A 25,011-nucleotide genomic window follows, 5' to 3' on the forward strand; every position below is an offset into this window, starting at 1 on the left:
TACCGTGGTTTGAGCTGTATTTCTGGGTTGTGGGATGTTAAGAGCTGGTTTCTCTCACTCTGACTAGTGATGGCAGAATATTCTGAGCGTTCTGGTGTGTGAATCACGTCACCCTTTGTTTATAATATGAAGGCTAAAAGCAGAGATGTGATAACAGTAGTGAGTGGGTTTTGGGTGGTTTTGGCGCTGGATTGCTGGCTGATTGATGGTCACAGGTAGATGAAATCACTCTGGAGGGTGAGGCGGAGTCTGATGAGTGATCTGGTGTGTGAATCATGTTGCTGTTTTAACGCTTTGTTGGAATAACAGAGAAATAATGTCAGATTTTTGGGTGCTTTTCCAAGCCGAATTACTCACTCATGCTGACGTCATGCTAGCTCAAGTAGGCCGGGTCTGCTGAATGTCCTGATATGTAGATCAGTCTGAAGTTATGAAGCCTAGAAGTCAACCACGCATTTTGACCGGGCTTCAGGTTCAAGGGGTTAATTTTAGCATACCAATATTTAAGCAGTATCTCACGTGTTGTTAATGTTAACAAGTGCATTACTTAACGATAGATTAGTCAACACTTGTGTTACCAAAACGTTTTCACAAAAAGACAAATGCTAAATCTTAACAATGAATTAAGACAATGATGTTAGATCAAAAAATATGACACCTTGAAATAAATCACTAAGAACCTTACCTATTATAAACCTATTTTAATCCAATAAAATTTTTGTTAACACTTTATTTGAAATCAACCTACACAGGGACTTCCAAACACAAGCATAAGCACTGAATAATGCATTTATAAAGCATGAACTGGATGCATAAAAACAGCTTACGACAGCAATCGCAAACTGACCTTATATGTTAGATGAAATAAATGAATTTGCATTGACATCAGACTTAACGTTTCTTTTTAATCCTAAGTGATCATTTTCATACATAATTTCCCCCACATGCATGAAAATACATAAAGACCCTTACAATATTAGTCCAGTAGTTCCCTACTCCACTATGACTTACTTTAAAATGTACTTAATAATCAAAAGTACTGAGAGTTACCGTTATGATGTAACACTATTCTGACAAACAGTCTCTATTAAGTGGATCTATGTGGCTGCAGACATGAAGAACAGTTAGCTGAGCACAGGACTCCTTAACAAAAACTGTACTTTTGTACTTTAATTCAAGGACACATATGTAGAACTGATATATGATGTTCTAAGATAGGACCTTACGAGTTACATTACTCGGGAATGATCCTTTGTAACAGCGTCATAAAGGGAATAAATGCTTATCACTTTAAGTTTAAGGTCCCTTATGTCAGTACAACGTCGTTCACTTCTAAAACACCTTGTCATTCTGCGATTACTGACAAAAGACTGTTTATAAATATTCCAGTGTTGCTTTACGAATATGTTATTCAGTGTTTGTGCGTGTGCTATGAAGTCCCTGCGCAGGCCTTCAAAAAATAGTGTTATCGAATTTTCTATAATTTTTCCAGCACCTCGTTTGCGCGGCGTCTTCTTTCTCCATCAGCGTGGGATGAGGCCTGAACACAAGCTCGATCTCACTGGCTCCGTCCAGGGCCATGTCTCCTCCCCCGTTCTCTGTGGCGTTGTCCATGTCCAGGCCTGAGTCATCTGAGGTTTTGGTGCGTTTGATGCTGGGACCTGCCTCCTGGTTACTGTGCACTGAAGCATTGCTGCAGTGTGAACTGTCCCCGTTGTCCTCCGCGCCGCTGCCGTTCTCAATCTGGTGCTTCTTCCCTCGCTGCAGTCTGCAGCACCGCGAGAAGGAGGAGAAACAGTAATCAGAGAGCATGGACACAACATTTCTTCACCACAATTACCAAAACTAAAAATTCTCAGAGAAATAAAGCGACCAAGGATCAGGGTCAATTATTTCAGCTTCGTAGAAAAGCAAGGAGGCCACAGGCTTTAAGCCGAATCTATCAGCACACATCAAGTGGTAAACCAGTAAAGGTGAACCTGGACAGCTAAGATGAAAATTCAGTCCACATTCGGCGCACATGCCATGTACTCTCCATATGACTGCATGAACCTTAAAGTCCATACTGTGACGGTTCGGGACGAATACACATACTGTTACCTATTTTCTAGACCCAGAAACAGTGGAAAAATATTTCTCTCTATTTTGACGTTATTATTTTCTATACATACTGTGACATTATTACTTTTAGATTTATTTACAGCAGTCATTTTTATTTTTTCTCCCTTTTTTATGTTTTTATCTTTTCCTTTTTCTGTCTCTTCTCTTATAACAGAGGTCACTAACAGGTGGACCGCAGTCCGAGTCCGAACCCAGACGCTGTCCTGTGCAGACCTGAACCTGTGAACGATAAACTGTGGAGAATTCTTTAATTTCGGGGGGGGGTGGTCCTATTTTAGTCGGTGTAACTTTTCTAACCTTTACAGTAGCTTTAGCGGCCCGGGAGACGCACATACCAATCAAATTCGTTGTAAATATGAAGGTGACGCTACTCAGCCAATCAGATCTGTGCATTACGATGAGCACCGAGACTCGAGCGAGTGACGGGGAGGGCACGAGGCGAGAAACAGGAGTCGGAGAAGAAAGTGAGTCAGAGGAAAGTTATTTCACATGGCAAGCTCTGACAATAAATGTTGTTCAAATATGACTGAATTGTACTTTATCTGATCTGACATTCAGCTGTTCACTACATAAGATGTTGATATACCTACTAGGCTATTTCAGTAAACAGAATATGGCACCGAATCATAATGCAACTTAGACATTTTGATGTTCTGGACCTTTGCTTGAGGATATTTTCTCTAACTGGACCTGAATTTTAATTAAAGACCCCTGTCTTATACCTTCCTCACTATAAAGCATTTTGAGCTGCATATTAATGCATGAAGGATACTAAATGAATGTATTACTAGTGTTAGTGTTGATATTAACATTATTACTACTACCCAACCTTACCTGTTCATGGCCTGGATCTTGAGGCCCTCTTCAATGCTGTGGCTGAGGGCCTGCTGGTTGTTGTGCTTGCTGATGCGGGCCAGCACTCTCTCCTGGTGGGCCTCGTATTCGTCTCTGCTGGGGTATATTTTACTGATCAGGGCGTCGAAGTTGGGATCGGGACGGAGCGAACGCTTCGACACCAGCTTCTTTCTGCACGTCGGACACTCCTTGTTCCTGCGAGAGAGAGACGATGAGCTGAAGAGCTGCTCGAGACTGTATTCTCACACTGAGATTTGAGTGGAATGACACATATCTGTCTTAGTAAAACCAATATCAGTAACAGTACTTTCATTCTGAGAGTGCTTTGCTCTGTGGAAATCATTAAGACTCAAATAACGGTCACTCACGTCTCCTTACACTTTCTTTATCAGCACCCCTCCTTTTTTCTGTTGTCGCATGTATTTTGTTTTTAAGCCTGATCTGCATGTACATACGTTCTTTTGGTAGGGGGTTCAAATATTTATATCACAATATTTTTACAATTTCTGATGGTTTTAGTATATTAAATATTCTAAAGTTGACAGCTATTTTGTTTTTCCTTCCATTTCACCTTAATTGGAGCAGCAGTTACATTGTTGTCCCGCATATTCACCCCTCTGATCATCAGATGCTGCTGGAGTTTGGAGAAAATACCAGTCTTTAATGCCTTAGTACCACCTGGCTTATGGCTTATTTTGCCCACAACGCTCTGAGACTGTAGCCTTGTTTGACACAGCTGACTGAGCCAGGTGCCTTCTTAGAGGGTATAATCAGTCCAGTTAAGCTAAGGTTAACCCCAAAAGACTGGCCGTTCTTTAGTCTCCTGTCTTGAAAACAAAGTGGGCTCATTCAGATGTAATGAACTAGACAGCGTCAGGGAATCTAACGTCTGCTGTGTTTTCAATTTCATTTGAACAGCGGCTGAAACAGCCCTGACTCAACCATTCAGCCAAACAGGATGACATTAGCATGTTTTGCACCGTGCATACGTCTCATTATCTATGCATATTTGTGGCAAACCAGTACAACACTTAAGACAAACTCATACCTGAAGAACAATCTGAACCAGCATACCACTAGTACTTTCCATTACATTTCTATGAGGTGCTTCTTTCTTCATTTCTGCCTCTACAGCATGTGAAGTTGCAGCTCAAATGCACAGAGTGCTGTAATAATGTCTTCTGGTCTGCTGGAGACACTGAAAACAGAACTCACCCTGATCTGAGGGCTGTGATGATGCAGTCTGCGCAGAAGCGGTGCAGGCACTCCTTAGTGGTCATGGTATTCTTCAGCATGTCCAGGCAGATGGGACACATCAGCTCGCTGTGTAAGCTACGAGGGGACACGGCTATCTCCAGACCGTCTGTGATGGCCTCCTGATGGAACAACATACATGCAGCAACAGAAGTGATTGAAAAAGTATAAGCAAGGTGTCTGCAGGCATCCTCAGCCTAAAGAGTCCATATCCTGCATTTTTCAGTTTATTTTAGTAAATAAACTGATGATCTTATGATACTTGCTCTGTTTATGTAGCAAAAACACATACCGATACAAATATCAATGCAAATATTCATTTTTAAATTATGTTTTCAAACTGTGCTTTGCCTCTCAGAATTAAACAGACTCTTCCTTTTATTTACACAGTTACTGTGTCTCTTTAAGACTAAAGCTCTGTTCTAATTGGCTGCCCTGTATTTTACCTCATTTGAAAAAGAAGTCCAGGCTGAAACACTCCTTTGAAGTTCATAACTGCTGTATGTTAAATAAGCGAATACATGTAAATGTGCTAGTTTTCGTGACATTACAAATACAACAACTTCAAAACAGGCTGCATAGTTTATAAATATGGACTGACTGGAAAGTTTAATCAGTTTAAGTGACCCTTATTAGTCCCACAATGGGGAAATTTCACCTCCGCATTTAACCCATCTGTGCAGTGAAACACCACATACACACACTAGTGAAGACACACACTAGGGGGCAATGAGCACACTGGCCCGGAGCGGTGAGCAGCCCTATCCACAGCGCCCGGGGATCAGTTAGGGGTGACTGAGGTGTCCCTTGATCAAAGGCACCTCAGTTATGTACTGTTGGCTGGTTCCCTCACCTCCAGAACACGACTCCCCCATATATAACATATAACATAACTATCTAGTAAAGTATAGTAAAGTATAATATATACTATCTTAAATTTATACTTTGAAAAAAAATAGGGGCAATTAAGGTTAAAACCAACGACAAATAAGTTTTAATAACTATATAAAGTACATATGCTGTTGGAACAAAACCTCAACTCCATTTTTGTCGTTTTTCAGTTTTTGACAAAATTTGAAAATGCCTGTTGCTCTCTACGTTGTGTGTGGATTTCACGAAGAGCGGACCAAAAGAAACTAATGAATGCTTGGAAAAAAGCCTGGTTCCACTGACGTACATTAACAGTAAAGCAGCTTTGTTTTTGAGATACGAGGTTTTGCTCTGACAGCAGCGAGATATATATATATCATCCATGTTGCTATGCCTCTGCTAGGTCAACAGCAGATAAAGTTACTTAAACAATATCCCTGCATTGCGTGAGTGACCCTGCCTTAGGCATTTGATTTGATTATTTTGGTACAAAAAAGAATTATTAAAATAAATAAATAAAAACATGAATATGACCAGACACAACGTTGGAATATTAACAACAAAACAATAAACAAAGGGGGTAAAAATAGCCTGAGAATTTTATTTTGGCAATCTTATCTTCAGATTGAAACATGATGACGCATTTTAATTCCCCTGTAGAACAATTTTAATTTATATCATGCAATTACATGATAACCTTGTTTGATAAATACATATTAAATAACATTTCAAACCTGTAAAACGAGAAGCGCTTCTCTAACACTACTACTATGAATTACTACGTGGCACACTCAGACTGACCTTAATATCTGTCCCAGAGTTTATCTGCGCCGTGCTTTCTTACCTGTGGAGTTCTCTGTAGCTCGTAGAGACTCAGCTCCCAGGTCTTGCTGAGGGGTTGGACCCCATTTGTCTGAACTGTCTGAGTCATCTTTGTCCACTAATAAAGAGAAGGTTTGCCTCTCTGAAACAGCAGCCAGAAGGAATACAGATATTGATTTAGAGCACAGTTTTTCTAGATGGCGTGATTCATCATCAAAACAAACATACAGCCATAAGGCATAAACTGGATATTACTCAGGCATACTAAATACCTAAAAAAATAAAGAATAAAGTAACAAAAAGGCTCAAATTAGTATGATTTTTCAAGCAAACCCTCAAATTCATAATGATAAAAAGGAGTAAGGGCATGTAAGTGATCACCAATTTTGATGACAGATGTGTTGATGACAGATGTTTGAAATTCCAGGTGGCTTCTGGATTAAAGTCTAATGTTTCCCAGCTCTAATACATTCATTTCAACCTCATGAAAGGTTTGGGGATGAGCTGATGAGTTGGTCAGGTGTGACAGAGCCAAAAAAACACTAATACGTGCAGTAGTTTTAATTCAGGTGCAGGATTGTGAAACACTGTTCTAGAAAGTCCCCATTGATATGAGGCCTTGGGGGTGAGTTGACTGGTGGTTAACTAACTAAAAGCCTCACTCACAATGACAGAAAAGCAGCTGGCAGAGCCTGCACACAGTCAGACAGGCCACCCTGCTAATATTAACCAGAGAATTACTATATTGAAGTTGGCTTCCTATTCGAATTTCCCCGTTCCACCTTAAATGGTGCTGCAGCTGCGCTCTGGCGCATGTAGCTGCAGCAGCATTTGAGGCATTTAAGGTGGAACGGGATAATTCGAACAAGACGCTGGCGAATAAGAAGATTCGTTGAGTCTTTGTGTTTCCGAAGACGCGCTACACCAAACCAAACGAACAAACCTGCTGACAAATGACCGAATTGAACAAAACAATCCGTAAACACCCCAAAAAATAATAAAACAAGGCGAAATGAACCCGAGTGCAGCAGTTTTGTCTGTCCAGAAAAAAAATCGGAGCCAGCCAAACTAAGCTAGCACAACCACGGAACGGCTAACCCGCTGACTAATAAAGATAACGGGCTTTTTGAGCCAAATAACATCGACCTTGCGGTGAATATCGGTTCAGTACAGTATCAGTATGACTAACCGAATACAGTAAAAGCTTTCAACCCACGGGAATTGCACGAAAAAGGCCATAAACGTTCGGTGTTTATCTCCACTCTTACCTTTCTGTGTTGTGAACGCTTCCAGTTCTGGGCAGCTCGATATGGCGGCATATTACGCCCGAAGTGTACCATGGGAAATGTAGTCAAACACAACAGCACACGTATAAGAGCGAGAAAAAATAATAATGAAATCAAAATAATAAAAATAATCACTAAAAACTATTTTTTAACCTCTTATTTTTCAGGGTATATTTTGGTTTTTCCATCTGAATTTAAATGACCAAATCATAAGGCAAATTATTCAGGAACTGCATGAAATAAATGTAAATGTTTTATTTATTTATATATTTATGTATTTATTTTTTGTAAAAGCTCCCCTCAATTAACAGAACATGTGTTTTATGATCACACATATTGCAGAGCAGATCACTGAAGAGACGCCATCTGTTTATAGTTTATAGCTCAGATTTGTGGAAAAATGGGTCGACTTTCAGTAGGAAAAAAAATGTGAGTTCAGCTTCTTTTATTATAAGGGTTTAAAATTACATCACCCACCTATTTGACTGGAGAGAAGACAGTTACAGCTCTCATACCACCCCCACCTTTTGAATGTAGCTTATGAAATATGACAGTCATGAAGAATATGACGAAGTGCGTTTTGGAACCACCGGTGGTCTCAAGATGTTGAAGAGGTTAAGCTCATAAGTGAATGTAGGGCATCTGGACACGAATTTGCTTCGCATATAATGTGTATTGGTACACAATTTATCAAATGCATACAGTATTTGATACAATATGTGTAGCCTGATATGATAATGCTTTATTTATTTATTTTTTAACAGTCAGAAAAAAGGACGTTTCAGATTTGTATGCATTTAAATTGTAAACTTTGGCTTTTCTATAGTTTATACTGTATTATTTGTCTTGATATGAAAGCTGTTTGCAGCCCATCCTACACTCCCAAATCAACTCTTATCTATTCATTGGTAATCTATGGATGTACAATGGGCAATGCGTGCACACACTCTCAAAAAAATGGTTCTTCAAAGGTTCTCTAGTAAACAAAATGGTTCTCTATACAACCCTGAGATCTATGTAGAGCCATTCATGCTTAATTGGTTCTTTGCAAGCTGAAATGGTTCTTCAGATTGATGGAGAATGTGTTGTGGTTCCCTATGGGACCTTTTTGAAAATGGTTCTGTGTATCACCAAAAAGAGTTCTGCTACTGTTACAGTGTCAAGCTTGTATACAATAGCAGAACGCTTTTTGGTGTTTTGTGGGACGTTTTTTCAAAAATGTTCTACAAAGAACCATATATAAAACAATCTGAGGAACCATTTCACTATGCAAAGAACCATTTAAGCATTCAATGGTTCTACACTCTTAAAAATGCTTCTTCAGGGTTCTTTAGTAAAGAAAATGTTTCTTTATAGAACCATGAACACTCAGAGGACACTTTGCATAATTAAAGGGTTCTTTACATCATGAAAGTGTTCTTCAGACTGATGGAGAATGCGCTGCAGGTGGTTCTATTTAGAACCTTTTTGAAAATGGTTCTATATAGCACCCAAAAGGTTCTTCTATTTTTGCGATGTGAAACTTGTAACCATAGAAGAACCCTTATGGGGCTATATAGAACTGTCTATAGTACATTCATGAACATTTTCTATCAATCTGAAGAACCCTTTCATGATGTAAAGAACCCTTTTAATCATTCTTTGAGTGTTCATGATTCTATATAGAGCCATTACCTTTACTAAAGAACCCTATGAAGAACTATTTTCTTAAGAGTGTATATAGAACTCATGGCTCTAAATAGAACCATTCCCTTAACTAAAGAACACTTGACGAACCATCCTTTTAGAGTGTATATAGAACTCATGGTTCTAAATAGAACCATTCCCTCAACTAAAGAATCCTTGAAGAACCATCTTTTAAAGAGTGTATATAGAACTCATGGTTCTAAATAGAACCATTTCCTTAACCAAAGAACACTTGAGGAATCATCTTTTTAAGATTGTATATAGAACTCATGGTTCTTAATAGAACCATTCTCATTCCTAAAGAACCCTCAACAAACCATCTTGTTAAGAGTGTTCATAGAGCTTGTGGTTCTAAATAGAACTATTCCCTTAACTAAAGAACAACTGAAGAACCATCTCTTTAAGAGCGTATATAGAACTCACGGTTCTAAATAGAACCATTCCCTTTACTAAAGAATCCTCAAAGAGCCATCTTTTTAAGAGTGTATATAGAACTCACAGTTCTTAATAGAACCATTCTCTTTACTAAAGAACCCTCGAAGGACCGTCATTTTAAGAGCATATATAGAACTCACGGTTCTAAATAGAACCATTCCCTTAACTAAAGAACCCCCGAAGGACCGTCATTTTAAGAGTGTATATAGAACTCACAGTTCTTAATAGAACCATTCCCTTAACTAAAGAAACCTTGAAGGACCGTCATTTTAAGAGCATATATAGAACTCACGGTTCTAAACAGAACCATTCCCTTAACTAAAGAACCCCCGAAGGACCGTCATTTTAAGAGTGTATATAGAACTCACGGTTCTCAATAGAACCATTCCCTTAACTAAAGAAACCTTGAAGAACCATCTCTTTAAGAGTGTATATAGAACTCACCGTTCTAAATAGAACCATTCCCTTAACTAAAGAACCCCCGAAGGACCGTCATTTTAAGAGTGTATATAGAACTCACAGTTCTTAATAGAACCATTCCCTTAACTAAAGAACCCTTGATGAACCATCTTTTTAAGAGTGTATACAGAACCCACGGTTCTAAACAGAACCATTCCCTTTCCTAAAGAACCCGCGTTAGGAGTGCGCGGTAATCCCCCTCAGTGCTCCGGCCGGGGCCCAGGCGGCGCTGCAGGCTGAGAGGTGAGCGGAGGCTCGGGCGGTGAGACGGAGGAGATGGAGGGATGGAGAGGTTTGGCTTGTTTGCGTTTCTCTCTCGTTTCGCCACTCGGCGTTTGACAGTCACCACACGCGGACCTGAGAGAACCCGTTCCTCACTATGGGAGTGTCTTCCTCCAGCCTTTTGGACGAGAGCAAAGCCAACTACATCAGAGGTAAAGTTAACGGCTGTCTGACTGTGTGAGGCGTCTGTGTGGAGGAACGGAGCGCAGCTGAAGCTGGAAGCGTTCCTGTTCTGAAAGTCTGAGAACTCTAAACATCTGCTCGGCTCTTCTGCTTTAAACTGTCTGTACTCGTTCTGAAATGTTGTTCATCATCATAGCTCTAGGTTTTAATCACTGAGGCTGAAACTGCCTCCTTATTCGCCAGCTTCTTATTCGAACTTTCCGTTCCACCTTAAATGGTGCCTGTAGATAGAGTCTGGCGCCTACCAGTATGTAGCTGCTGCGCCTTTTAAGGTGGACCGGTAAATTCGAATAAGAAGCTTCGTATGTCTTTTAGACTGACTCATAATACAAGTAACTGGCAGCTAGAATGGAGGTTTGGCAGCTGGAACATGGACTATATTAACTTTAAATGACTCTTTTCCCTCATTTCATTTCACATCCCTGCTGAACAAAACCCATTAGAAGCATTAGGATTAAAACCTGATGGTTTTGCTTTCAAATAGGAATTGGCTTAATGGTTACACAATACAATACAACCAATTCATGGTTGTAGGACGCCTTTAAATCACAGTAGGAAACCATCAAATGCATCTGGAATCAGAGCACCTGTTAGACCCAGAGGTGGGTAGAGTGGGTGGCCTAAATCAACACACGAGTAAAACTATTGATACTTGGGTAAAAAGTAAAAGTACATTCAGATAAAGTGACTTGAGTAAAAGTACAAAAGTATCAGGTCAAAAAAACTACTTAAGTGTTGAGTAACATATACAGCTGCGGTGGAACTTCTAAGTACACCCGACATCTATCGGCACAGCTTTACTGGAGCTTTTATGGCTTATTTTTCTCTTTTTTTGGATTGTTTTGGTCTAAAATAAAATGCTAAAGCTCCAAAGTCAGAGCTTTGACCAATCAAAAAAGCAGCAGAGGTATTGTCAACAACAACACACAAAAAAGGAATTGGTAACCAAATATGAATGGATAAAATATAACTGAGTAATAAGTAGATTCCTTTACTCACTAAAGTGCTTCAGTAGTAGTAGAAGTCTTACAATCTGAAATACTCAGCAGGACAAATCCATCAGTATTTTACTTAAGTACATGTACTTTGAGCTGCATTTCAATGTATGAAAGGTGCTATATAAATAAATATTATCATTAAATAATAAATCTACACTGTATACTCTTAAAAAATAGGGTTCTTCATAGGGTTCTTTGGTAAAGGGAACAGTTCTATATAGAACCATCAACACTGAAAGAACCCTTTGCATGATTAAATGGTTCCTTACATCATGAAAGGACTCTTCAGACTGATGGAGAATGTGTTATAGACAGTTCTATATAGAACCTTTTTGAAAAGCGTTCTATAAAGCACCCAAAGGCGTTCTTCTATTGTTACAAGCTTGACTTTGTAACAGTAGGAGAACCCTGTTGGGTGCTATATAGAACTGTCTACAGCACATTCATGCACATTCTCCATGAATCTGACGATGCATTCTCCATGCATCTATCAGCACAGGAACTGAAGCTTGTATGGCTCTATTTTTCTCTTTTTTGGATTATTTTGGTCTAAAATAAACTGCTAAAGCTCCAAAGTCAGAGCTTTGACCAATAACAAAGCGGCACAGATGTTGTCAACAACAAAGCAGAATGAAAGTAAACGCAAAAAGGGAATTGGTAACTAAATATGAGTGGCTAAAATGTAACTGAGTAAAAGTAGATTCCTTTACTCACTGAAGTACTTGAGTAGAAGTAAAAGTATTAAAATGTGAAAATACTCAGCTGAGTACCAGTACCAGTACCAGTATCAGTATATTACTTCAGTACATGTACTTGAGTAAATGTAACTAGTTACTACCCACTATTTGAATCCTTCACACTGTGAAATAGACCCATCTACTAGCACAGTTTTTGTGCACTGAATAGCTGAGAAACAGGTAAATATATGTTTATTTGTTTTTTGTTTGTTAATAACTTTTTTATTGATTTTCAGCCGTTAGCACACAATCAACACCCTCTTCATAGCCATGACACAAAAGGAAAAGAACCTGAGGGGAGCTTGTAAAAATGAAAATGTATATACATAAATAAATAAGTAAAAAAAGAAAAAATAGACAATGAATAAATAGAAAGTATTCATCATAAGCAGGATGTCGATGATTACAGAGTCTTAACATAGTTAATGGCATCAGTCCAAAAGCGAATCATTGCTGCCTTGACTGTCACTCGCTCCAAAATAAGAATGTCCAGAAAAATCCACACCATAACTGAAGTAAAGAAAGGTTTTAAAACTAACCTTTCATAATCGATTTCTTGGCCGCAGTTATGGCTGCCGTCATAACCATATATGTTTATTTGTTTGTTATATAGGTAAACAAGAACAAATAAACAAGAAAAAAATATTTTTTTGTTCATTTATTTATTTATGTATTTTTGATTGTTGTGACAGTAGAAATTACTGCCTCACACATTTAAAACAATAAGTGAGAACAATCCTAATGTTTCATGCATTTTTCCAGATTGTGAAGGGTTTTGTTCTCGGCTCTATAGCCTAACGGTTAAGTTACTTTTCCCCCTATGTGGGAATGCCAGTGCAGAGAAACACTCATTAAACCTCTAATGGTTTGTGCTGGTTATGTAATGATGTCTCTCTGGCGCTGTGTGTATGAGGTAATTTGATCTGTCATTGCAGCTCTAACGATGGGTTTATTGTGAAACTCATATAAAAAAATGATTTATTGTAGAGCCCTAACTTGAAGGCATATTCATGATGTTGCTGTTTTCTCTGCCGTTTGCACTGACACAGTAAGGAAGCAGGTAAACATGGTTAAGTGAGGCTCATGGATTTAAAACAGTGATCAGTGTGGTATCATGAGTTTTAAATGTACATAAACTCGATTCGGCCTTAAACTCAGCTCATTAAAAACTTCGCTCCACACCTGAGTGAGTTTTTGACATTTTTCTTTGTTTACTTTCTGTATTTTCTTCTTTAGCGCTCTCAGTTTTCATTGGCTGTTGGAGGAGTCTGTTCAGATTGAGTCGTTGATCAGTTTACACTAGATTTCGCTCGAGTCGGGTCGAAAAAATCAAACGTTTGATAAACTCCGACTGGTTTGAAACACCATTGGGAGGCCAAAAATCTGAGTCTGCCCCTCATACACGACTCGACTCTCTCCAACTGTCGACTCCCACTGACCCAAAAATCTGCAGACTAGAACCAACTAGACAGACTTGGCCAGACTGGAAATCTGGTTTAAATTCGGGGTAAAAGTCATGTAGTGTAACCCCGGCTTTAGGGTTGTTTGGCAGGTCAGGAATTTGACAGTTCCAGGGTGCAATAAATTCTCTGACTCCTCAAACTTGTGCTAGCACTCAACAACCAAGCTGGCTAAGAATCTGAGAGTTAAGCTAATGTAGAATATAAACTAACTGTGCATGAACACTTGCAGAAAAAATGATGTTTGCTGCAGAGGTGGTGTTTACGTGTCTTTACTTAAAAAATCAACAAAATTATGTCATTTTGCCAGGGGTGCCAAAACTTTTGCTCCAGAACAACCCTTGATATTAGGCTTATAACAGTATTGAGATTATTGCAGATGTAGCTTGACGGAAAAGTAAAAGCAAAAATTAACATTACTGAGAAAAGAAACCAAAGTCTCTCCAAACTTTTGATGTGCAGCGTAACTTTCAGCACATCAGCGTTTAAGAATGCAGCACATCAGCGCTGAGATGGTTCCACTTCCCTCTGAACTGCAGTGGTTGAGGCATCAAAGTGTGAATGATTTCAGTGCAGTGTTGTCACTGCGTTTCCTTCCTGTAGCTGAAAGCACAGTTGGACAGAGGATTGTTCTCCTGCCCTCTCATCTGGCCCTCTGTCTGGAGGAAGTTCTGGATTTCAGAGGAAACTGTCCTGCTATCCATCCTTCTGCTCTACACGTGGTTCCTGAGACACACAAAAAAATGCCACAAATGGGAGAAGAACCACTTTTCGTTCCCTAAATAACCGTATTTTGAAAAGATGTGTGAGTGTGAAGAATTTTATAATATAAAGGTTCTACACCAACTGACAGGTTCTTCCTAGAACCTTTAAATAACATGGAGGTCCTTTTAACCTTTATAAGGTCACACATTTTATTAAAAATTTTGGTTCTTTAAAGAACTACCCATTTAAAAGTTCTTTAGGGAACCAAAAGTTCTTCCTCTGTGGCTTCAAACAAAGACCCCCTTTTTTCATCTTTATTTTTAATAGTGTATGATAAATATTGAGAGGCTGTCATGTGCTGGATGTTAGGGAACCAGCCTTATGACCAGAAGGTCACCGGTTCGATCCCCTGAGCCGACAGTACATGACTGAAGTGCCCTTGAGCAAGACACCTAACCCCCAACTGCTCCCCGGGTGCCTTGGATAGGGCTGCCCTCCACTCCGGGCAAGTGTGCTCACTGCCCCCTAGTGTGTGGGTACATTCATTAGTGTGTATGTGGTGTTTCACTGCATGGATGAGTCAAATGCGGAGGTGAAATTTCCCCGTTGTGGGACTAATAAGGGTCACTTAATCTTAAACTGTAAGGCTAAGCTTTGTTGCAAATAACCTGAAAGTGAGAGAGAAAATTTTGATCATGTAGTTTATCAGAGTCCCGTAAATCCTTTTTTTGTTCAGTTTTTTTAGATTATTGTTGATGTCTTTTATATTGTGTGAACATTTCGTGGTGAGTGAACCAATAGAAACGTAGAATACCTCGTTACATTATATGTTATGAGTCACAAAATTCATAATTTGGTTCCTTATGGTGCTGTGATGTCTCGGTTCAATACATTTTTCGATACATTTGTTTCCTTTTTCAGTTTATTAGAACATTCAACATTATAAAAGTAGGATATTAGACAGAAACACCAAAGCAAAGCTGTGCTGTATGGTGCTGTGATCTAATGTGCTAGCCACAAGCTAATGCTGTGTTCATGGCGAGTGGGAACAGTGAAGTTTCCAAGTAGGAAAAATTCCAAGTAGGAAAAATCCATTAGAACATTCATTGAACTCATAACTCGAGTTTCTCTAAAGCTTCGAGTTTTCTGAGATGTTAATCCGTGACGTCATTTCAACATGGCTGCGCCCTTAGAACAAGAAGTTATAGCGTTGTTTAAAACAGACTTTTGAGTTTCTGTTTGTGTATGATGTATGCTGTATATCGCTGCTGTCAGAACAAAACCTTGTTTCTTCATTTTTGTTGTTTTTCAGTTTTTGCCATAATGTGAAAATGCCTGTTGTCCTTTATATTGTGTGTAAATTTCATGATGAATGAACCAAAAGAAACGACCCAAAATTACTTGGAAAAATGTCTGGTTCCATTGACTTACATTAAAAGGAAAGTATGTTTTTTCTTTCTCCTGTGTAGTTAACATTGTGGAGATACGAGGTTTTCTTCCCACAGCAGCGATATATTATTTGCATATAATGCCAATAAACAAAGGGGAATCCTGGGATAATCAGAAGCCATTTTCCCCCCATAAATCCAAAATTAAAGATAATTAAAGATTTTATACCCTACACACTTAAAAAACAGGGTTCTTCAAAGGTTCTTTAGTACACACAGTGGTTCGATATATATTTGAATGCTTAAATGGTTCTTTGAATGGTGAACCATTATCCTTTACATGGAGAAAGCGTTCTTCAGACTGATGGAGGATGTGCTGCCGATGAAAAAAAGGGTTTTTCTATTGTTACATCATAACAATAGAATGACTCTTTTAGGTGCGCTATAGAACCGTTTTCAAAAAGGTTCCACATAGAACCATATACAACACATTCTTCATCAAACTGAAGAACGCTTTCTCCATGTAAAGGATAATGGTTCACCATTCGAAGAACCATTTAAGCATTCAAATATATATCGAACCACTGTGTGTACTAAAGAACCCTTGAAGAACCCTGTTTTTTAAGTCATCGAGAACTCAGTTTTGTTTCCACTCCATCCATGAAGTGGTCACTTCCCTCTGCTTGCTATAAAGGTCTGGTGTGGTCAGTGACAGGCGGAACAGTCACTAGAATAGAGCGCTCCTGGCCCTGGTGTGAGGTGTATGCGTTACACGTTGGCTGTAGTGAGTGGCATCAGATGTTTGGGGCTTCTGAGGAAACTGTGAGCAGAGTGTGGTTAAACTGTGAAATAAAGAAGGCCCTCAGTTCTGCAGTGAATCAGCTCCTTGTGCTGAGAGCGTGTGCTATTTGCCACATCCCCTTTGCTTTTCTGGAATATGGCATGTATGTTTGCTGTGAGCAGTTGGTGGTACAGGCGCTGGCCTACAGACGCTGGCCACTGTGTTAGCTTAAAGGCCTCTTCTGCTCAGTTTCACCGCTGCAGCTCATTCTTCACATGATGAAACAAATACCTGGATGGTGATTTCACTGTTTGAACATGGGTCCTCGAACGGTTAACTGAGTACTCGAGTACCCGCGCACGTCTCTGCTGTAGTCTGCTGTAGTTTTTGTTGTCTAATAGAGCTGATACTGGCATGGTGGCACATTTGCTGTTCCCGATCTGCCTAGTCCAGGGGTCGCAACCCAAACGTTAAGAAGAGCCATTTTGTCCTTTCAACAGAAATCAAACCACCTTGGGAGCCACAACATTTAATGTCCATTTTATCATCTTGGCTATAAATATGTCTCAGTATGTGCTGGTGTACTAGTGTAGGCTAATAAATGTAATATAAACAATAACGCAGACTTACTTTGCTCTGCTTTAAGCTTTAGCTCAGCTGTAGCTGCTTTTCTCGCATCTCTAGCAGGAAACTTTTCCTCAGAAGTAGAACAGCTTCTTGTTCAGATTTTCCTGTTCCACCTTAAATGGTGCCTAAGATGCCAGAATGTATCACAGATCAGACATAACATTATGACCACCTCCTTGTTTCTACACTCATTGTCCATTTTATCAGCTCCACTTACTGTATAGGTGCACTTTGTAGTTCTACAGTTACAGACTGTAGTCCATCTGTTTCTCTGCATACTTTGTTAGCCCCCTTTTACCCTGTTCTTCAGTGGTCAGGACCCCCATGGACCCTCACAGAGCAGGTACTATTTGGGTGGTGGATCATTCTCAGCACTGCAGTAACACTGACATGGTGGTGGCGTGTTAGTGTGTGTTGTGCTGGTCTGAGTGGATCAGACACAGCAGTGCTGCTGGAGTGTTTAAACACTGTGTCCATTCACTGTCCACTCTATTAGACACTCCTACCTTGTCAGTCCACCTTGTAGATGTAAAGTCAGAGACGATAGCTCATCTGCTGCTGCACAGCTTGTGTTGGTCATCCTCTAGTCCTTCATCAGTGGTCACAGGACGCTGCCCACAGGACGCTGGAGGCTGGATATTTTGGTTGGTGGACTATTCTCAGTCCAGCAGTGACACTGAGGTGTTTAGAAACTCCAGCAGCACTGCTGTGTCTGATCCACTCAGACCAGCACAACACACACTAACACACCACCACCACATCAGTGTTACTGCAGTGCTGAGAATGATCCACCACCCAAATAGTACCTGCTCTGTGAGGGTCCATGGGGGTCCTGACCACTGAAGAACAGGGTAAAAGGGGGCTAACAAAGTATGCAGAGAAACAGATGGACTACAGTCTGTAACTGTAGAACTACAAAGTGCACCTATATAGTAAGTGGAGCTGATAAAATGGACAATGAGTGTAGAAACAAGGAGGTGGTCATGATGTTATGCCTGATCTGTGATCTAATCTGCAATTAGACTGGTATTGCTCAAGTTAACAGTTTATGGGTTCTCCTAATTTATGTAAGTGTTTTTGCATGACACTTTTTATTTCTGCTGTATTGTAATTCCTTCAGGATGAATAAAGTTTATCTCTCTGACTGTGAACATATTTTAGTCGTTCTGTCTGTGTAGTTCGTTCTTCTTATCAGGGTGGGAGTCTCTAATGCTGTAACAGTCCAGTATTTCAGACTGTCATGACTCGACCAGCACATGGTAGGGATCCCAGGAACACCAGCGTATGACAGGCAGAGCGAATGTGTTATTAATTAAGCAGATGCTGCACCCCTCCCTCCACTCCTTCTCCTAAACCCTACGAATGATGTCATCTGGCTTCGGCTGGGCCTGACTGAGCTGAATGGAGCGTGCAGTTTTCTGTGCTTCCTCACAGATGTGCGGTAGTGACCTATGCCTTCATCAGCTTGTCGTGAAGCTGTGGATTCACCGCTAAAAATCAGATAAATGGATTGATTATTGCATAACAGAACTCGTAGATGATGGAATAATGAGCTCACTTTACTTTGACTGTGTTAATAGCTTATTTTAAAGGGGAATTTCACTGATTGTTTATTTTCCCTCTAAAAATTACTTATCTGCTTTAAAATTACACCTTTAAATTAATAAGTTAACAGAATATAGTAGATTACTGTTCTGTTAACTTACTATTAGAAGTTGATTATCAATGACTGATTATGATAATTGATTGATTATGATTATGATAATGATGATAACCAATGATTATGATGATAACAATTTTGATTACTTTTTTTTTTTAAAGGGAAAGTCCACTCATTTTTCAAAATATTCTGTATAATTCAGTGTTTGAGATGTAAACAGAGTCATTCGGGGTGGTTTGGTGTGAAATTGTTGATTGTAGAGACTCAGATGTCTTTACAGTGGTGGTGATAGGAACCAGGAGTCACCATGACTACAACACAGATATATTGGGATTTTTGTGATGGAGCTAATGTAACTAAATTAATGAAAGTCTTTCACCCAAAAAAATGCACAACTTAGACTTCCACTACTTGTTAGCTTCGTTACCCTTGTAGCTCCAGTCCAGAACGAAAGAATAAAACTTCAGACACAAAATGTGTCTCGGCCAGTGACTAAGTTTTGGGTGAGGAGAAAATTTGAGTCAATTTCTTGAGTAAGTTGAGAAATATTAGTGTATTCTTCGTTCAACTATGAGAAAAAAAGGTTTCTAAATGATTCCCAGCTTGGATGTACAGTTCTAGGGAAAAACAAACCTTTAATTGGTATAGAATTACTTTAAGGTCCTTTAAACTTCAAATGGGTTCTTCACACTTACACATCTTATTATAATAATAATAGTGGTTCTTTAACCCCTTAAATGGCCCAAAGTGGGCCCAAAGTTTTATTCCACACTTCGTTAACCTAAGAGCAACTCAAGCAGTTGGCATTGAAATCCCAGTGGTTACTGAATAATAAGCCGTAGTATGTAATAAGCCTGGGATTCTAAGAGGTTAAAGAAGGTTCTTTAGCAAAACAAAGTGGTTCTCCTGTGGCATCACTCCAAAGATCCCTTTTTTGGCTCCTGTATTTTTAAGAGCCTCAGTGAAAGTGAGCATCTACAAAGAATCCTCACTTGGACCATAACAGAGCATTAGCAGTAATGATGTTGTTGTGAAGCCCACCTGACTGTACTGACGTCTGAGTCATCGCAGGGTTGGTTTTGGAGCTATTTAGTCACCGCTGAGTTCCTTTTGTGTTAGTTCTGGTCTGAAGCTGCAGCTGTTTGTCACTCTGAAAATATGCTGAGCCATTTTCAGCAGGCACTGCAGTGCAGAGCACTTCCAGTAGCGTGAGTGTTTCAGACCAGTAACACTGATGTTATCTGTGAGCACTGGGGTATTTTGGTACCTTGCTGAGGTGCTGTGAGTAGCGGTGCAATGTATTTTGTATGACCCGTTCATTCGCTAGTTCTCCAGCTGCTTTTGCCCTTTCAGTCGGGTTATATTCACTTGAGCTTTTTAAAAAAGGAGATACTGGGCTTAGCTCAGGGAAAATCTGTCTTTTTTCCCCTAAAATATGTGATTGAAAGCACAGGGATGGTGCTCTGGACAAAGGTAGGCAGCCGCCAAGGCCCCCATGAGCCAAGAGCCCCATTCCAGTACTGTAGCGTCGTCGTGGCCTCGCGAAGGACCATGCAAGGAGGCCCATGGGAGGTGCGCACCCTCCGGAAAAGGGTCTCATTTTTGTTGTTTATGTTGTTGTCTGTTGGTTAAAAGATGTGTTATGTGTTATTTGTGTTATTCTGTCTCATCTGCTGCTGCACAGTTTGTGTTGGTCATCCTCCTTGTTTGTGTGTGTGTGGGGGGGGGGGGCGTGAGGTGGAGGCCTATAGCTATTGGTGATCTTCCCTTGGTGTGGCTGTATTTTATGTGCACTTCTGTTGGTGTTTAATAAAAGAGCAGAATCATGGCTTCTCCCATGTATTATTCTGAGCTGATGCCACAATACAAATTAGATATGCTGTTATACTGTACGTGTGGATGTTAAATAACCTGTTCCGAAATATATATACATTTTAAAAACAGCTGATATTTGTGTTTGCAGTGATTAGGTGTCAGTAATTTCATTGTAGAACCCCCAGTCATGGTTATAATGGACTATTCCATGTTGTTACGTGATGACACGACTGCATAAAGACAGACTGGCATGAAAAAGGCAATAAAGTGCTGATATACATGATAGAGAGGAGGTTCTTCAGTGTGATTTTCTGTGTGTTTGGAGGGAAAATCTAATAAAGTGATATATTTGCTGCAGAGAAACCCAAAAAAAGAGGGAAGCAAAAGGTTTGATGTAACAAACTTTTTTTTTTTATGGCTAACTTTGTTTTTCTGGTCAAAACAGAGCACTGCACGGGCTCAGCAGATCGTACACAATGCCAGGCACAGAACTGATGATTCTAGACAAAAAAACAAACACACACACACGCGCTCTTAAGCCACTTATCTAGACAAAAAACAGGAAGGCACATTTTTAAGTTAGTCATGCAACTTTCCACACTGCAAAAATGATATCTTGGCAAGTAAAATTATCTTAAATCTAGTTGTTATGTTCAGTAATCATCATTTTGAGGTTGCTGTATGAGTTTAATAAGATTATTATTTCGAAAGACGTTTTTACTTTGACCAGTTTTTCAAAATGTCTGCCTAATTCAGTGGTTGAGATGTAAACAAAGTCATCTACAGTGGTTTAATGCGAAGAAGTTCGTTTGTAGAGAGTCAGATGTCTTTACAGTGGTGGTGATAGGAACCAGGGGTTGCCATGACTACAACACAAATATAGCCATTTTTTTTTTTACTATCCAAAACCACCGGTGAACCTACACGTGTTGATTTTTTTTATATGGAATGTTGATGATGGTGAAATAGTGGTAAAGCTGGAAAAAAAAAAATTGTCTTTAGGGACTATATTACCTTAGAACACCTTTCATGTATCCCTCCACCATGAATAGTTTAGAAAAATGTGATTAAAATACTTTTGAGGCCAAAACTTTATCACAAAACTAACATAAAACAATGTCTCAGACATCAGGCTAAGTATTCATAACTATTTTATGTAAACTCTCTGTGAGGGAGCTTTTAGAGTTGGACGTCTGGTTCCTATCACCACCACTGTGAACAGTTCTGACTCAGTAAGTTTCTCTAGAACAGAGCGTTTCACACCAAACCACTCAGAATGACACTTTTTTTTATCTTAACCATTTAATTCTGCAGAAATAAAAATAAAACGGTGGAGTTCCCCTTTACTAAGTAAATTAACGAGTAATGAGATTACTTTTTTTAACGACCCCAACACTGGAACTATCTATACTAACATTAACACTGAACATGAACTCCCATGCCTGTGTTTCTCTGATGCACCTGCATTACTTTATTTGATTTTCCCTCAGACACCCAGAAAGTCACACCTCCTCTGCATCATGTAGATGATCACTTAATGTAGATCATTGCTTTATTGTTTCATGCAGTCTGTCTTTATGCAAACAACAACATGAAATAGCCCATTATGACCATAGGCTGCATTACATTGCATTACTGATTGACAGTTATCGCTGCAGTCACAAATAGCAGCTATTTTTGAAACGTACACATACGTTGACCACTTTGTTAAAACCACCTCCTCGTTTCTACACTCATTGTCCATTTTATCAGCTCCACTGACCATACAGGAGCACTTTGTACTCCTACAGACTGTAGTCCGTCTCCAGCACTGCTGTGTCTGATCCACTTGTACCAGTGCAACACACGCTAACGCACCACCATCACGTCACTGCCAGGTCTGTTACGTCAGCTAACAGACGCCTGCGCTGACTGGGGAGGAGTCGCTGCCTGGGAATGGAGGCGGGGAAGCTTTTTCGCTAATGATAAAAAATATGATTTATTGTTCATCCCTATCGTACAGTGTGACAAAACACATGCACACGTCTATTAGAGATGACTTAACAACTTCACACAGTTTGAGCTGAGAGTCTGATGATGTAGTCATGCAGTTAGCACCATGCTAATTGCTTACATTACTTGTTAGCTACATTAGCTCCAGTGCAACACCATCAGACACCAAACATATCCTGGCTGATCCGCTGTATTTGGGGTGTGGCTTGAGGAGGGGTGGCTGTGTAAATTAGATGTTTGGCTGAACTGTCACTGTGAGGTCACCCAGGGGGCATCCTACCCACCCAGAGAGCGAGGCCAATTGTGCTCTCTTGAACTCCTGGCCATGAATGGCTGTAGCATCACCAGGGATCTAAATCGCCATCTCCTGATGATAGGGCTAATGCTTAGACGATTGCACCACTCAATTTGTGTTTTGGGGCTCTTGGCTCATGAGGGTCCCAGGTGGCTGCCTACCTTTGCATAGAGCAAAGACCGCCCTGCCAATTTTAGTATAAATAGCTCAAAAATGTAATGGGATTAATTTACTGAATACCTCTCTCTATGTTACTCTGTACCATTTTATCTCGCTATATTGGCAGAAAATCTGCCTTATTTTAAGATTGTTTCTAAATGAAAGCAAAATTATCTGCCATTATAGTGAGATCATTTCACTTAATAATAAAAAAAAATAATAAAAAATGTTCAGAAAAGTTAAATAATCTTACAATATTTTACAGCATGATTTCCCCTGCCAGGATATCATTTTGGTAGTGTAGACGGTTGCACCACTCAGGAGCCCAGAGCCTGAACTAATTTAAAACTGTGCATCCAGGGGGTCCCATTCCTGTGTTATGCCAAGAACCACCAAATCACTTAACCCACCCCTGTCAAAGCCTGTTGGATAAGAAATCCATTTTCTATTTAGCTGCCTGGTGTTACTGAGCAGTTAATGATGAGCTGACTGGTAGAAATGATCCAGAATTTCAGATGAAAATCTTGTGCATTAACATAAATCACAGTTCAGACTGTTTTTTTTCCCTCTACAAACTCACCATTTCTGAAGTTTTCCATACTGCTGCCGTATGTTTATCATTTTAAAAAATCGATGAATTGTCTCTAGCATAACCAAAGGAATTACAGCTGTCTTTTTTCATTTGGTCAGGGTAAAAGGAGACGCAGCAGCGGAGGCCCGGTGCAGAGTGATTTAGGCCGGCTGTGCTGCCTCTTAGCCGAAGGTTTTCTGTAGTTTGACATCTCTGTGGTTTGAATAACCCGGCATTACTGGCCCACAAATTGGCCACGTCCCATTTTGCCATTTTATAGCTGTCTATGTGGTCTACCTTGTTAGGCTCCAGCACAGTTATTCAGAGCCACTCTAGCGCCCGTGTTTCAGAGTGTGCATGTTAAAGTGACAGTTTGGCCAAAAATCTAATTTACGCAGTTTCCCCTCTAACATCAAGTGTAGTCAATCTTCTTTAGTTTTAGCACTGAAACTACGAAGCTGACATAGCTAACAAGTGAAGGGAGCTTGGTCGAGCTTGTCTGTTCACCTCAAAGCATGTGGAGCAGTTCAGTATCTCTAATAGACTTGATTATGTGGTTTCTGACACTTTATGACTCACTGATGTCTATAAACACGGACTATGAAGTATATTAGCATAGCTAAAACAGTTCAAAAGGAATCTTCATGCCAGGCTTTTGTTCAGTTTTTGTAGATAACAGTATGTCGTAGAGTAGGGCTGCACAATATGGACATAAAATGCACTGTTAGGTAAAGAATAGCACTGTTGGATATCACATTTATTTATAGCATTTTTTGTGCTGCTTACATCAGAACTGCAAGCACACTTTTGTGCACTGAAACGCAGTTTGCATTCCCTGAACAGCTTTTTCTACAATAAATAAATAAATGAATGAATTTAAATAAAATAAATAAAAATACAAAAAATGATATTACAAATATAATACAAAATAGTAAAAAAATATAAAAACAAAAAAGTATACAAATTTATATATTAAACACCTACGTAAAATTAATCCTTGTATATTTCATTCCTAATAAAACGCTTATGGTGATGCAAGTTTGTTGTGACATTTTTTTTTGCTTTTTTGAAATACAATGTAGTTTATAAACATTATTTAAGTTTCAAAATGTACTGTGAGCTGCCCAAACACACAGTTTTACAGTTTTTAATTCGCTTTTGTGATGTGATGAAAATCAACAGATTTGCATATATACACCGATTCAGCCTACAGCAGTTTAGCCCTGCCCATGCTATTTCAGCACAGAATGCCTTCTGAATGAGACATGATTCCGGGCATATATCTATATCTATATATATATATATATGTGTGTGTGTGTGTGTATGTATGTCAGATTTAAAGGCACATGTGAAAATGACTGTTTTGATGCATAAAATACAGTGAAGTGTAGCATGTGGGCCTCTGTGAGTTTACAGGCTGGTAGTTTTTAAACTGTGCTTGTGTGCGATTGGCTGTTTAGCTGAATGGTTAAGTCGCTCGTTCTTGTTTGTGGGAATGGAGGCGGGGAAGCTTTTTCGCTAATGATAAAAAATATGATTTATTGTTCATCCCTATCGTACAGTGTGACAA

At 39.5% G+C, this 25,011-nt stretch overlaps 2 protein-coding genes across 3 annotated transcripts in view; one reads left to right on the forward strand and one right to left on the reverse strand.

Moving 5' to 3' along the window:
• Window positions 1–7,242, reverse strand: part of rnf2 (ring finger protein 2) — a 10,481-nt gene extending 3,239 nt beyond the window's left edge. The window contains exons 1-5 of one of the 2 annotated variants that reach the window (XM_036565322.1): window positions 7,191–7,242; window positions 5,945–6,064; window positions 4,192–4,352; window positions 2,956–3,171; window positions 1,496–1,768 (exon numbers count right to left, since the gene is read on the reverse strand). In XM_036565322.1, coding sequence (XP_036421215.1) covers window positions 1,496–1,768; window positions 2,956–3,171; window positions 4,192–4,352; window positions 5,945–6,031 — 737 coding nt within the window. In that variant the 5' untranslated portion in view covers window positions 6,032–6,064; window positions 7,191–7,242. The other variant, XM_036565324.1, reaches the window with a different exon arrangement.
• Window positions 7,243–10,041: 2,799 nt separating this feature from the next.
• The window catches only part of niban1b (niban apoptosis regulator 1b), a 67,095-nt gene continuing 52,125 nt past the window's right edge, over window positions 10,042–25,011 (forward strand). Inside the window, exon 1 of the mRNA XM_036565325.1 lies at window positions 10,042–10,222. Coding sequence (XP_036421218.1) covers window positions 10,168–10,222 — 55 coding nt within the window. The 5' untranslated portion in view covers window positions 10,042–10,167. The remainder of the gene's footprint in view (window positions 10,223–25,011) is intronic.

Source organism: Colossoma macropomum, unplaced genomic scaffold, assembly GCF_904425465.1.
Source record: "Colossoma macropomum unplaced genomic scaffold, Colossoma_macropomum, whole genome shotgun sequence".
In the NCBI taxonomy this organism is placed as follows: Eukaryota; Metazoa; Chordata; class Actinopteri; order Characiformes; family Serrasalmidae; genus Colossoma; species Colossoma macropomum.